We start from the raw sequence: 15,782 nt of genomic DNA on the forward strand, positions 1-15,782 counted from the left end.
ATTTATATTTTAATACGGCTTAAATATGTTTTAATTGGTGGGGGTCCGGGTGCTGAGTCCCCCATGAATGATTGAGCAGAATCACTGAGCTGGGCACTGCTCTCCTGCGAAACCCAACGCTTAGGCTGGGCCTAGATGGTACTGAACCGGGCACTGCTCTCCTGCAAAACCGAATGCTTAGGCTGGGGCTAGATGGCACTGAGCCAGGTACTGCTCTCCTGAGAGACCGAGTGCTTAGGCTGGGGCTAGATGGCACTGAGCTGGGCACATGTACCCGGTGCCAACCCATAAAGTGTAACTTCACTTGTAGAAAACTTAAAATATAAATAAATATTATATTATATATAATACAGCTTAAATATGTTTTAATTGGTGGGGGTCCGGGTGCTGAGTCCCCCATGAACGATTGAGCAGAATCACTGAGCCGGGAACTGGTCTCCTGAGAAACCTGAATGCTTAGGCCGGGGATAGATGGCACTGAGCCGGGCACTGCTCTCCTGCGAAACTGAACGCTTAGGCTGGGGTTAGATGGCGACTTTGGCTGCCACACAGGTTGCGCCAACAAAGATTGTTCTGTGCAGCTACTACATCGGAGCGTAACTAGGGTGAATGTGGCTGCCCTGCGACACTACGGGTTCTGCCGCCAGCAAGTCCCAAGAAATTCCAAATCAGACTTAGAGAGTCTCAATGCAGTTGGCATCGTGTGTCTTCAGTAGGAAGTCCATGGAGTCGTGGAAAGCATCAGCACTTAGATTGACATTTTTTTGCCTAAAAGATTTCACAATCCAAATTGCATAAGTTTTTTTTAAAAAATCACTTAGACCTGAGGAGGCCGGTGTACTTACTGTGAAAGTCCATGTCACAATAGCTGTATAACAGAGAAAATGACGGCACTTCCACTACAAAAACTAGGTGTGAACAGGTGCTTACTAAGAGCAGCTACCTCCATATATAATGAACAAATAAAGTAGCACACTGTAACACTGAGTATATAGATATGAAATATGAAATATGAATAGCTTAACTGCTGTAGAAAATAGAAATAAATGAAAAAAATTTTTTGAAAAATTTTTTTGCGCATGTAAATATGAAGTATGGAAAATGAATAGCATTACTGCTGTAAATAAATGAGAAATCTTAGCGCATAAATTGGCCAATTCATGTGTACCTGACAGCCGCGGTAAGGCGTTTCTCGATGTCAGGACCTATAATGTGAATACCTCTCTAAGAGACCTCCGTCTGCTTATGTGTGGGAAAGACAGATCCTGATGCATTTAAAACCACCTGCGGCATGGGGGTGGGGGTGGAGTGCTCAGTCAACGCTAAATCTAGTAACAGAGAAAATGACGGCACTTCCACTACAAAAACTAGGTGTGAACAGGTGCTTACTAAGAGCAGCTACCTCCATATATAATGAACAAATAAAGTAGCACACTGTAACACTGAGTATATAGATATGAAATATGAAATATGAATAGCTTAACTGCTGTAGAAAATAGAAATAAATGAAAAAAATTTTTTGAAAAATTTTTTTGCGCATGTAAATATGAAGTATGGAAAATGAATAGCATTACTGCTGTAAATAAATGAGAAATCTTAGCGCATAAATTGGCCAATTCATGTGTACCTGACAGCCGCGGTAAGGCGTTTCCCGATGTCAGGACCTATAATGTGAATACCTCTCTAAGAGACCTCCGTCTGCTTATGTGTGGGAAAGACAGATCCTGATGCATTTAAAACCACCTGCGGCATGGGGGTGGGGGTGGAGTGCTCAGTCAACGCTAAATCTAGTAACAGAGAAAATGACGGCACTTCCACTACAAAAACTAGGTGTGAACAGGTGCTTACTAAGAGCAGCTACCTCCATATATAATGAACAAATAAAGTAGCACACTGTAACACTGAGTATATAGATATGAAATATGAAATATGAATAGCTTAACTGCTGTAGAAAATAGAAATAAATGAAAAAAATTTTTTGAAAAATTTTTTTGCGCATGTAAATATGAAGTATGGAAAATGAATAGCATTACTGCTGTAAATAAATGAGAAATCTTAGCGCATAAATTGGCCAATTCATGTGTACCTGACAGCCGCGGTAAGGCGTTTCTCGATGTCAGGACCTATAATGTGAATACCTCTCTAAGAGACCTCCGTCTGCTTATGTGTGGGAAAGACAGATCCTGATGCATTTAAAACCACCTGCGGCATGGGGGTGGGGGTGGAGTGCTCAGTCAACGCTAAATCTAGTAACAGAGAAAATGACGGCACTTCCACTACAAAAACTAGGTGTGAACAGGTGCTTACTAAGAGCAGCTACCTCCATATATAATGAACAAATAAAGTAGCACACTGTAACACTGAGTATATAGATATGAAATATGAAATATGAATAGCTTAACTGCTGTAGAAAATAGAAATAAATGAAAAAAATTTTTTGAAAAATTTTTTTGCGCATGTAAATATGAAGTATGGAAAATGAATAGCATTACTGCTGTAAATAAATGAGAAATCTTAGCGCATAAATTGGCCAATTCATGTGTACCTGACAGCCGCGGTAAGGCGTTTCTCGATGTCAGGACCTATAATGTGAATACCTCTCTAAGAGACCTCCGTCTGCTTATGTGTGGGAAAGACAGATCCTGATGCATTTAAAACCACCTGCGGCATGGCGGTGGGGGTGGAGTGCTCAGTCAACGCTAAATCTAGTAACCGAGAAAATGACGGCACTTCCACTACAAAAACTAGGTGTGAACAGGTGCTTACTAAGAGCAGCTACCTCCATATATAATGAACAAATAAAGTAGCACACTGTAACACTGAGTATATAGATATGAAATATGAAATATGAATAGCTTAACTGCTGTAGAAAATAGAAATAAATGAAAAAAATTTTTTGAAAAATTTTTTTGCGCATGTAAATATGAAGTATGGAAAATGAATAGCATTACTGCTGTAAATAAATGAGAAATCTTAGCGCATAAATTGGCCAATTCATGTGTACCTGACAGCCGCGGTAAGGCGTTTCCCGATGTCAGGACCTATAATGTGAATACCTCTCTAAGAGACCTCCGTCTGCTTATGTGTGGGAAAGACAGATCCTGATGCATTTAAAACCACCTGCGGCATGGGGGTGGGGGTGGAGTGCTCAGTCAACGCTAAATCTAGTAACAGAGAAAATGACGGCACTTCCACTACAAAAACTAGGTGTGAACAGGTGCTTACTAAGAGCAGCTACCTCCATATATAATGAACAAATAAAGTAGCACACTGTAACACTGAGTATATAGATATGAAATATGAAATATGAATAGCTTAACTGCTGTAGAAAATAGAAATAAATGAAAAAAATTTTTTGAAAAATTTTTTTGCGCATGTAAATATGAAGTATGGAAAATGAATAGCATTACTGCTGTAAATAAATGAGAAATCTTAGCGCATAAATTGGCCAATTCATGTGTACCTGACAGCCGCGGTAAGGCGTTTCTCGATGTCAGGACCTATAATGTGAATACCTCTCTAAGAGACCTCCGTCTGCTTATGTGTGGGAAAGACAGATCCTGATGCATTTAAAACCACCTGCGGCATGGGGGTGGGGGTGGAGTGCTCAGTCAACGCTAAATCTAGTAACAGAGAAAATGACGGCACTTCCACTACAAAAACTAGGTGTGAACAGGTGCTTACTAAGAGCAGCTACCTCCATATATAATGAACAAATAAAGTAGCACACTGTAACACTGAGTATATAGATATGAAATATGAAATATGAATAGCTTAACTGCTGTAGAAAATAGAAATAAATGAAAAAAATTTTTTGAAAAATTTTTTTGCGCATGTAAATATGAAGTATGGAAAATGAATAGCATTACTGCTGTAAATAAATGAGAAATCTTAGCGCATAAATTGGCCAATTCATGTGTACCTGACAGCCGCGGTAAGGCGTTTCTCGATGTCAGGACCTATAATGTGAATACCTCTCTAAGAGACCTCCGTCTGCTTATGTGTGGGAAAGACAGATCCTGATGCATTTAAAACCACCTGCGGCATGGCGGTGGGGGTGGAGTGCTCAGTCAACGCTAAATCTAGTAACCGAGAAAATGACGGCACTTCCACTACAAAAACTAGGTGTGAACAGGTGCTTACTAAGAGCAGCTACCTCCATATATAATGAACAAATAAAGTAGCACACTGTAACACTGAGTATATAGATATGAAATATGAAATATGAATAGCTTAACTGCTGTAGAAAATAGAAATAAATGAAAAAAATTTTTTGAAAAATTTTTTTGCGCATGTAAATATGAAGTATGGAAAATGAATAGCATTACTGCTGTAAATAAATGAGAAATCTACCTAGTTTTTGTAGTGGAAGTGCCGTCATTTTCTCTGTTACTAGATTTAGCGTTGACTGAGCACTCCACCCCCACCCCCATGCCGCAGGTGGTTTTAAATGCATCAGGATCTGTCTTTCCCACACATAAGCAGACGGAGGTCTCTTAGAGAGGTATTCACATTATAGGTCCTGACATCGAGAAACGCCTTACCGCGGCTGTCAGGTACACATGAATTGGCCAATTTATGCGCTAAGATTTCTCATTTATTTACAGCAGTAATGCTATTCATTTTCCATACTTCATATTTACATGCGCAAAAAAATTTTTCAAAAAATTTTTTTCATTTATTTCTATTTTCTACAGCAGTTAAGCTATTCATATTTCATATTTCATATCTATATACTCAGTGTTACAGTGTGCTACTTTATTTGTTCATTATATATGGAGGTAGCTGCTCTTAGTAAGCACCTGTTCACACCTAGTTTTTGTAGTGGAAGTGCCGTCATTTTCTCTGTTACTAGATTTAGCGTTGACTGAGCACTCCACCCCCACCCCCATGCCGCAGGTGGTTTTAAATGCATCAGGATCTGTCTTTCCCACACATAAGCAGACGGAGGTCTCTTAGAGAGGTATTCACATTATAGGTCCTGACATCGAGAAACGCCTTACCGCGGCTGTCAGGTACACATGAATTGGCCAATTTATGCGCTAAGATTTCTCATTTATTTACAGCAGTAATGCTATTCATTTTCCATACTTCATATTTACATGCGCAAAAAAATTTTTCAAAAAATTTTTTTCATTTATTTCTATTTTCTACAGCAGTTAAGCTATTCATATTTCATATTTCATATCTATATACTCAGTGTTACAGTGTGCTACTTTATTTGTTCATTATATATGGAGGTAGCTGCTCTTAGTAAGCACCTGTTCACACCTAGTTTTTGTAGTGGAAGTGCCGTCATTTTCTCTGTTACTAGATTTAGCGTTGACTGAGCACTCCACCCCCACCCCCATGCCGCAGGTGGTTTTAAATGCATCAGGATCTGTCTTTCCCACACATAAGCAGACGGAGGTCTCTTAGAGAGGTATTCACATTATAGGTCCTGACATCGAGAAACGCCTTACCGCGGCTGTCAGGTACACATGAATTGGCCAATTTATGCGCTAAGATTTCTCATTTATTTACAGCAGTAATGCTATTCATTTTCCATACTTCATATTTACATGCGCAAAAAAATTTTTCAAAAAATTTTTTTCATTTATTTCTATTTTCTACAGCAGTTAAGCTATTCATATTTCATATTTCATATCTATATACTCAGTGTTACAGTGTGCTACTTTATTTGTTCATTATATATGGAGGTAGCTGCTCTTAGTAAGCACCTGTTCACACCTAGTTTTTGTAGTGGAAGTGCCGTCATTTTCTCTGTTACTAGATTTAGCGTTGACTGAGCACTCCACCCCCACCCCCATGCCGCAGGTGGTTTTAAATGCATCAGGATCTGTCTTTCCCACACATAAGCAGACGGAGGTCTCTTAGAGAGGTATTCACATTATAGGTCCTGACATCGAGAAACGCCTTACCGCGGCTGTCAGGTACACATGAATTGGCCAATTTATGCGCTAAGATTTCTCATTTATTTACAGCAGTAATGCTATTCATTTTCCATACTTCATATTTACATGCGCAAAAAAATTTTTCAAAAAATTTTTTTCATTTATTTCTATTTTCTACAGCAGTTAAGCTATTCATATTTCATATTTCATATCTATATACTCAGTGTTACAGTGTGCTACTTTATTTGTTCATTATATATGGAGGTAGCTGCTCTTAGTAAGCACCTGTTCACACCTAGTTTTTGTAGTGGAAGTGCCGTCATTTTCTCTGTTACTAGATTTAGCGTTGACTGAGCACTCCACCCCCACCCCCATGCCGCAGGTGGTTTTAAATGCATCAGGATCTGTCTTTCCCACACATAAGCAGACGGAGGTCTCTTAGAGAGGTATTCACATTATAGGTCCTGACATCGAGAAACGCCTTACCGCGGCTGTCAGGTACACATGAATTGGCCAATTTATGCGCTAAGATTTCTCATTTATTTACAGCAGTAATGCTATTCATTTTCCATACTTCATATTTACATGCGCAAAAAAATTTTTCAAAAAATTTTTTTCATTTATTTCTATTTTCTACAGCAGTTAAGCTATTCATATTTCATATTTCATATCTATATACTCAGTGTTACAGTGTGCTACAATAGCTGTATAATCCTGATATTTAAAACTGATCAACCATGAGTTCAGCCACAGCTGGATTCCTAAAAAGTTCAATGTAAAAGTTTTCCTGACGGAAATTAAAATGGATTATACTGCCAGTCTGCTTTGGCATTCTCACAGTAAGTACACCAGGCTTCTCAGATGTGCGAAAAGTATTTAATATATGCAGTTTGGATGGAGAAAACGGGTGACCGATCTGCTTTAAGTTGTCTCCAATCACACTTCTGCTCTTGATGATGCCCCACCAGCGTCCAGCCAGGAAGCAAAAAATGGTGCCGGCTTCCACCTGCTGATTCTTCTTCCCCAGTGGAGAGAGCGGCGAGGGGTCACTGTATAGTCTTCACACAAGTCCTTGGGATGAGTAAGGGCCTTAAAGAGGTGGAAGTGCTCGAAAGTTGTCTCTCTTGGCACATCTGGCCGGTCAAGAGTTTCATGGCCGAGCAGCTGCATTCAGCCGTACATCACCAAGCACAATGATGAGCGTCGGATGGAGTGGTGTAAAGCCGCCACCACTGGACTCTGGAGCAGACGTGTTCTGTGCAGTGACGGATCACACTTCCCTATTTGTGTCTGATGGTGGAGTCTGGGTTTGGTGATTCCAGGAGAACGTTACCCCAATTATCTGGGCCTCAGTATCATGCAAAACCAAATCCCGTCTGTGAAATAACTGATAACTGAATGCAGTAACATAACATAACATAACAGGCTATTTAATTCTTACACAATGTTTCCCCTCCTAGGAAGAACCTCCAAGACGTATTTGGCATTATCAGTACTTGAGCTGGCCTGACCATGGGGTCCCGAATGAACCCGGGGGTGTTCTGAGCTTCCTAGAAGAAATTAATGCAGCGCAACAAAGTATTCCAGGCTCCGGCCCTATAGTCGTGCACTGCAGGTATGGGCCGTAGTGTGGGGTAACATATCACGATGTCCTCTTATGTAATAATAAATAATCTTGTATTAATAATAATAATATTTATTAGTATTATTTTTTTATTATTTATTATTCATTCATTATTTATTATTCATTATTATTTTTTTTTTTTTTATTTTCCCCTCAGTGCTGGCATTGGGCGCACCGGTACCATTATAGTTATTGATCTTCTGGTCGACATTGTCAACAGACAAGGTAACTCCAAAAATGATCATTTAGATGTAGATTACTAGGGTGTATGGACGTCAAAGGGTGGTCTTGTACCCACGACCCTCCTTTTATAAGCCCGTCCTCTGATGCCTCTATGCATTACTTTGAAGGCTAGTCATTGCTATGACCAGTGTGTTATGCCACATTTCACCTGCAGTGGGCGCTGAAAGCAAATTCATAGCCACATGACACGGTGCCCATGATCGATCTTTGAACAGCCCCGTGTGAATGGAGCAGAGTCCTAGTTCATGGGATTGATGCGGGTCTCTGTGTTCGGACCCCCGTTTTATAACTTTCAGTGGATAGGTGATGACTTCCAAGCTTGAGACCACCCCTTTAAGGAAGGACTCCCCTGTACTTTGTCACGTGAGGTTCACCGTGTCCCCCCACATACAGGTTTGGACTGTGACATTGACATCCCCAAAACCATTCAGATGGTGAGACAGCAGCGCTCGGGGATGGTGCAGACGGAGGCGCAGTATAAATTCATCTACATGGCCGTGCAGAAATATATCGAGAGCAGGAAGAAGTATCTGGAGGACGAGCAGGTAAGAGCAGTTTATTTCCCCAATTTCTTGCAATAAAGCAGAATAGATGGAAGGAAACGGCTGGTGAAGCTGCATCTCGACGGCAACCGAGACCAGTAAATAAAAAGGAAGCTTAGTTGGCTTTAACCTTGTGTAGGATTCAAGGAAACTGCGCCATTTACTTTGAAAAATGGCTTTTATATTCTTTTATATAGGAGGTTAAACTTTTATCTGTTGGAAATACTGCTTTTATGTCTCGTTTTGACCCCCCCCCACCTTCAGGATACCTGGGAGAATCCTTACGAGCGTGCATCAGTGGCACCAATGCAATGACTTTCTATTTCTGGGGGTGTGCAGGGTCTCGCTGTATGGAAATGTTACAATATGAACCTATTCTGTAGATCCAAAAACATGAGAGATTACCTACCTCCGTGACGTCAAAGTAGAGTCCCACCTTGTGGGCTACAGTAGGTTCCGGTGTTGGGCATGTGCTTCCCTACACCAGCTAAAAGGTTGATTAATAGGCCAAGACAGCAATGAGTCCATTCGTTCGACCATCCAACCCTCCTTGCACGCTCTGATAAAAGCTCCTGATTCCTCAAGGCTCTTGGGTACCAAACCTGCAGATTTTGGCAGGACCAGTGGCTGGAAAGGAAAAGTAGAGATAACCACCCCTTTACATTAGATGGTGAAACTGCAGATTTTTGTGGGAATGGTTGACCCTCTAATGTAAGGGGGTGGTCATCTCTACTTTCCCTTCCCAGCCACTGGTCCTGCCGAAATCTGCAGGTTTGGTACCAAAGAGCCTTGAGAAACCATCAGCAATTAGATAGCGAACCTGCAGATTTTGGTGGGAATGGTTGGCCCTTTAATTGATGATGATTTCTGAAGGCTCTTATCTGCCTTGGGTACAAAAAGAGGTCATGTTCCTCTCGTCTCCGAGGAGAATGATGGGGTTGTTGGATTCAGTATGCCCAATCTTAGTGTTCTTGAAAGACAGGTGTCTGGCGGTACTTTATTCCCATTTCCACCTTGAGGACACATTGTCTAGCCGAGCGTGCATGTGTATGGCAAAGTCAGGAAGAATAGCTGTAAAGGAAGTTGAAAAAACCCTTGAAGGGAGCGCGTTTTTGTTTTTTTGGGGGGTTTGGTATGTGCAGCGGGGGCTTAAATATTTGCTATTGGTGGAGTCTAGTTGAAACTTTGGTAAAAAGTGAATGTAGGTGGTATATTATTAAATCCTCTTTAGATTTTAGGGATTATTTTTTTCCTAAATATCTTTACATATGTATCATTTTTTTTCCTATACAGAGAGGAAAAACAAAGGAGCGAGAATATAGTAACATTCATTACCCCGTTGGGGCAAAATTAAATGCCAAAGCACCTTCAGCAGCAGCACCTAGTCAACCTAGGTAAGTACGGGCGAGGTGATGGGAAGGGCTCAGCACCACGAGACATGGGGGGGGGGGGGGGGGGTTGGGTGGGTTTTTGTGCAGAAATTACTCTTCTTTTGTCCAATTTGCAGCTTTAGCCCTTTCACTTGAATTCTAATGACCTGCAATACTGGACACCGTCCACTTACAAGGGTGGCGCTGTTTCTAGAAGGAAAATCAGCTTTTATTTGCCTAATCCTTTACAAACCCTTTTCCTAACTATTAGTAAATATGAAAAAGCCCTTTTAAAGGGGAGCGGTCACCAGTTCAAAAGTAACAAGTTTTTGCTCTGATTTTATTCCCTCTGCTCCCGTGAGCATTCCGTTGGATTCCTTTTTAAATTCTGTCATACGGTTGCAAAGATATGGGCCTTTATATGTGGTGCTAATTATTATGGTCTTTACTAAGAGGGTGTGGCTCACATTCTGGGGGTGTGTCTTTAGCCTGCTCTGCGTTATTACCCTGTGAGCCACACCTCCTACATGAAGTCCATAAAAGCGCTAAATAAAAAGGCCTAGATCTCTGGAACCATAAGGCGGATTTTAAAAAGAAAAGTAGTGGAATACTCAGGGTAACAGTGGGAATAACAGAAGGGCAAAAACTGGACACGTTTGACCTTGTGATATTTCCCTTTAAGGAATAGGTTTTTATCTAGTGCAATCGAGACAGCAATGCTGTAAAAATATAGAAGTAAAATCTTCAGAAATGGCAAGTGACTATCAATATTAGTCCTGAGTAGCTGGAGGAGCACTTCCAATAAATGGGAGAACAATATTTTATATTGAATGTGTTGTCCTGTTATACATTTTCTTAAAAAATCTTGATCTTGAAGATGGGGGACTCTTCATTTGCTAGTGATGAGAACCATTTCTTGGGTGTGAGAGTCCCATTGACTTCATTGGGCACCTTGTAATTCACTTTTTTTCACCATCTAGTCGGGAGCGATCCACAACAGAAGCAGATGGTTTTTCCATTTCTTGTAGCATTACAGCTGACAACTTTTCTTTCAAAACCCTCACATGGTGTAAATTATTAATGACTTGTGTGAATTTTTCATGTTTTTATGTTTGCAGAGTCAGCGATGATTCCACCTGTGTCTATCAGAATCTGAATATTAGGAGCACGCACAAATCAAGTACTAGTAATGCTGGCAGATAATCCATGGAGTTTCCAGATGCACTGATACTAAATGAGTAAGACTGGATAGTGTTGTATTCAGTAGATAATTATGATTGCATAAAACTATTCACCATTTGCAGAAGCGTAATTTTGCTAAATATGCTGCTCGTTTGTAGCAGTGTTACCAATATTCCGTGTTTTTAAATAATTGTGAATTACTGTAGTTAATTTTTCTGCCACTAGATGGAGCTGTAGCATATACTATTTTATCTCTCAACAGCACACCATCTGGTCAGGCATGGGATTGCAAGAAAAAATTAAAAATCGTTTTTTAGTGTGTGCGCACTTTTGTGCATATTTTTGGATCTTTTTATTTACATATTTTATTGCCTATTTGGTGATCTGGGGTATTGGGATACCCACTAATATAGGTTTCAGTGAAGTCCTCATGGACAGTTCAAGGACTTCCACCCCATGTGATGTTCTCTTGTTTCTCTAAGACCCATCAGAAGATAGAAATGTGCACACACCTTATGTCTTCTTTGTTTAAGTAAAAGATCCCCTTTTAAGTAATTAAAATAGAAACTGTTGGAGATCTTGTCCAAGAGATTTTTTTTTTTTGCTACAGTTTTAAGCACTTCCTGTCATCATGCTTAACCATACGGATGGATTTGTGAAGACTGCGGGGCTTGCTGGTTGGGCTGCCTGTGGGTGGGGGGGGTGGGCTTGCTGGTTGGGCTGCCTGCGGGGGGGGGTTGGGCTTGCTGGTTGGGCTGCTTGCGGTGTGGGGGGGGGGTTGGGCTTGCTGCTTGGGGTGGGGGGGGTTGGGCTTGCTGGTTGGGCTGCCTGTGGGTGGGGGGGGTGGGCTTGCTGGTTGGGCTGCCTGCGGGGGCGGGGGTTGGGCTTGCTGGTTGGGCTGCTTGTGGGGTGGGGGGGGGGTTGGGCTTGCTGGTTGGGCTGCTTGGGGTGGGGGGGGGTTGGGCTTGCTGGTTGGGCTGCTTGGGGTGGGGGGGGTTGGGCTTGCTGGTTGGGCTGCTTGGGGTGGGGGGGGGTTGGGCTTGCTAGTTGGGCTGCTTGGGGTGGGGGGGGTTGGGCTTGCTGCTTGGGGTGGGGGGGGTTGGGCTTGCTGCTTGGGGTGGGGGGGTTGGGCTTGCTGCTTGGGCTGCTTGCGGGGGGGGTTGGGCTTGCTGGTTGGGCTGCCTGCGTGGGGGGGGGTTGGGCTTGCTGGTTGGGCTGCCTGCGTGGGGGGGGGGGTTGGGCTTGCTGGTTGGGCTGCCTGTGGGGGGGGTTGGGCTTGCTGGTTGGGCTGCCCCTGTGGGGAGGTTGGGCTTGCTGGTTGGGCTGCCTGTTGAAGGGGGGGGGGGGTTAGGCTTGTTGTTTTGGGCTGCCCCGGGGGGGGTTGGGCTTGCTGTTTTGGGCTGCCTGTGGGGGGGGTTGGGCTTGCTGGTTGGGCTGCCTGTGGGGGGAGGGTTGGGATTGCTGGTTGGGCTGCCCCTGGGGGGGTTGGGCTTGCTGTTTTGGGCTGCCTGTGGGGGGGGGGTTGGGCTTGCTGGTTGGGCTGCCTTGTGGGGGGGGGGGGGGTTGGGCTTGCTGGTTGGGCTGCCCCTGAGGGGGGTTGGGCTTGCTGTTTTGGGCTGCCTGTGGGGGGGGGGGTTAGGCTTGCTGGTCGGGCTGCCTTCGTGGGGGGGGTTGGGCTTGCTGGTTGGGCTGCCTGTGGGGGGGGGGGGTTAGGCTTGCTGGTCGGGCTGCCTGTGGGGGGGGGGGTCTTGGGCTTGCTGGTCGGGCTGCCTGTGGGGGGGGGGTGTTGGGCTTGCTGTTTGGGCTGCCTTGTGGGGGGGGGTTGGGCTTGCTGGTCGGGCTGCCTGTGGGGGGGGGGTTGGGCTTGCTAGTCGGGCAGCCTTCGTGGGGGGGGGGTTGGGCTTGCTGGTTGGGCTGCCTTCTTGGGGGGGGTGGGCTTGCCGGTTGGGCTGCCTGTGGGGGGGGGGGGGTTGGGCTGCCTGTGGGGGGGGGTTGGGCTTGCTGGTTGGGCTGCCTGTGGGGTTGGGGGGGGTGGTTGGGCTTGCTGGTTGGGCTGCCTGTGGGGTTGGGGGGGGTGGTTGGGCTTGCTGGTTGGGCTGCCTGTGGGGTGGGGGTGGTGGTTGGGCTTGCTGGTTGGGCTGCCTGTGGGGTGGGGGGGGGTGGTTGGGCTTGCTGGTTGGGCTGCCTGTGGGGTGGGGGGTGTGGTTGGGCTTGCTGGTTGGGCTGCCTGTGGGGGGGGGGTTGGGCTTGCTGGTTGGGCTGCCTGTGTGGGGGGGGGGGTTGGGCTTGCTGGTTGGGCTGCCTGCGGGGCTGAGAGTGGAGGAGCGGCGCTGATTCAAGAGTAAAGTATGGATTATGGTTGTCCAGTAGGGAACAATGCCTTTTAAGCGGCCCATACCCAGTAGCTAAACCTACCGATTTAGGTGGCCGATGCTGGGGGGTGGAGGGGATTGGCAGCCGCTTGTACCCCTCTTCCTCCTTAAACACATGTGATCAGCCAATTGTGCATTTATATAGGAATTAGGAGGAATAATTGATATATCGAGACTTTGGGACAAAAGGCTACTGTTATTGTAGGGTTAATAGGGGTCCTGTCTTATAAACAGACGGCTCCTAATACTACGACCCCCACCTATCATAAATCCCAGAGGTATGCTGTCACTTTAACATGAGAATACTCCTTTGAAGATCTGTTATCCTCTTCCTAAATAGTCCGATAGTCCAGTCTGGATGTGCCTCCGGTCTGGATGTACCGATGTGCTGCCTAATCTTGCGCTTTCTGACCTCTCTTGCAGGACTGCACTTTTGTCTCCATTTCCTCGGCCATGGCGGTCTGGAGTTGTCCTCAGTTCTGCAGCTTCCCCCTGCCTCGCCCCTGTGCCGGCTCCAGACGGAGGTACACGAGTGTACGAGAGACACGTGAGCGCGGTGCACTTGTGAGGGAGAGCACATGCACAGTAACTTATTATGACCGAACAATCTCTATATATATTTTTTTTTATTTCTCTTTTTTTTTTTTTGCCTCAGTGTTTTTGGCAGAGTATTTATTTAAGTGCCTACGAGAAGCCACTGAGTTTTAGATATTTTTATTTGTCAACTTTGTTTTACTCTTTGTTTTGTAAAAATGTATAATAAAATGTTGGTCCTTTAAAAAAAAAAAAATGTCAGTCTTCAGTCTCCAAGAAGAGCCGCGCTCAGCGAAGTGCTTCTGCTGTTTACCGGTGAGGTTCATTGCGTCCGGACCCCCATGGAGAAAAACTTCTAACATTGTCAAAAGTTTTAGTTATACTTTAAAGAGAGTTTCTTAAATGTAGTAAATGGCTTAAAATAATGATAGAACCTGAAAAATGTGGTACCCGTACAGCGCCATCACTCCGGTGCTCCTCGCTGCGGTAATGACGGCCGTCTGTCCACATAACCATTGTGGCCTATTAGTGTCCTCTGCTGTATTGTGACATACACCCAGTGTCCGACTGAAGAACATGGGGCCCACCTTTCTCCCCCACTCAAGAGCGCCAAAGCAGCTGCAAGGTTTGCACTATGAACTCTCCTGAAGGAGAAGCCGGGGCCCACCAGAGGATTCTCCGGTTCTCTGGTGGACCAGTCCAACCCTGCATACACAATTGAGGACATGTGGGGAGAAACATCGTCGCTGCAGTGGTAGTGGGTATATTAGGCAAGCTATACGTTTTATTGGTAAATTATGTAATTTAGTTCATACTATACAGGTCTTGGAAAACCTCTTTAAAAAGATTGTCCACATTTTGGTGTCCCCTTTGTTTTGTTTTTTCTCCTAGCTAAAAATAACTTTTGCATTTGAGTTTCATTAAAAATGTTTGCCTTCTCTAGTCTGTGTTGCATTATCTATTGCTGACTGCAAAAGGAGTTAACTGAGGATCTGTCAGTGAGCCCGGTTTGATGGAGAGTTTGTAACTTGTTTGTTTTTTTTCTGAGCTGATTTTTGACCACAGACCACATAAAAATGGATTGGCTATTACAGGCTCAAAGAGGGCAACATTTTTAATGAAACCCGATTGCAAAAATGATTAGTCCCAGTTTAATGCATTTAATAAAAAAAAAAAGTGTTTTTTTTTTCCAAAGGTGGACAACCTCTTCACCAAAGTCACCCCCCCCCCCCCCGCCCAGATGATCTTGAATTCTCCAAGCCTGTTTTTTCCTAATCTCTGTTTAGCTGTCAAGAACACAATGGAGGCCTAAATCAAATGGAGCAGACAAAGAAGCCCAAAGAGTGGAAATGATTGCATTGCAGATCCATATTATCGCTGTGTACAAGGGATTTCATATAAAGAGCACAATCACAAATATTAACACAAAACTGAGCCCTATTTTGGTACCGGTGAAAGCAGATCGGTCATCAAACTAGGCTGCCAAATGTGAGGTCAGCATAATGTAGGAACAGGTCCACTTTAACGACTGCGGACACCTTTGACATTAAAAAAAGGTAAAAATAAATGTTTTCAGTGTTTACTTTTTAGTTAATAAAATTGCATTATTTTATTGTCAGACCCCCCTGATATGCAGTTTCTAACCTGATCCATTCTTGAATGCGTGTCTCTCCCAGTAATACAGCTTGGATGCGAAGTCTGTGTGCTTTCACTTGTTTTCATGTATCGGCACAGCTTCTATCCTGCTCTTATATGCTCTCTGTGCTTTCCTCCTTTTCTATAGCTTGTTTTCTCTTCCCTCTCAGATACTTTCTCCCCTCTCCAATGCCGATCTGTACCTCCTGCTGTCTGCAATACGGACAGGGGAAGAACAGAGAGAGCTGGCAGAACCAGGATCTGGAGCTCTGATTTGTAACATTTTTTGCAAACTCATTCAGCTAGAAAAATGACTTTGACACCCTGCAGCAGCAAAATGGCAGAAGAAAATGTCATGAAGACTAGGAAGAAAATAAACCATAAAA

The 15,782-nt window shown here is 43.9% G+C and overlaps 1 protein-coding gene across 1 annotated transcript in view; it reads left to right on the forward strand.

The window, feature by feature from the left end:
* Positions 1-13,904, forward strand: part of LOC141172588 (tyrosine-protein phosphatase non-receptor type 11-like) — a 103,444-nt gene extending 89,540 nt beyond the window's left edge. Inside the window, exons 11-16 of the mRNA XM_073656971.1 lie at positions 7,355-7,509; positions 7,676-7,743; positions 8,155-8,306; positions 9,597-9,697; positions 10,792-10,911; positions 13,651-13,904. Of these exons, the coding sequence (XP_073513072.1) occupies positions 7,355-7,509; positions 7,676-7,743; positions 8,155-8,306; positions 9,597-9,697; positions 10,792-10,876 (561 nt within the window). The 3' untranslated portion in view covers positions 10,877-10,911; positions 13,651-13,904. The remainder of the gene's footprint in view (positions 1-7,354; positions 7,510-7,675; positions 7,744-8,154; positions 8,307-9,596; positions 9,698-10,791; positions 10,912-13,650) is intronic.
* Positions 13,905-15,782: the final 1,878 nt, after the last annotated feature.

This window comes from Phyllobates terribilis, unplaced genomic scaffold (genome assembly GCF_046119375.1).
Source record: "Phyllobates terribilis strain yellow unplaced genomic scaffold, ASM4611937v1 Scaffold_12__6_contigs__length_324123572, whole genome shotgun sequence".
Classification (NCBI taxonomy): domain Eukaryota; kingdom Metazoa; phylum Chordata; class Amphibia; order Anura; family Dendrobatidae; genus Phyllobates; species Phyllobates terribilis.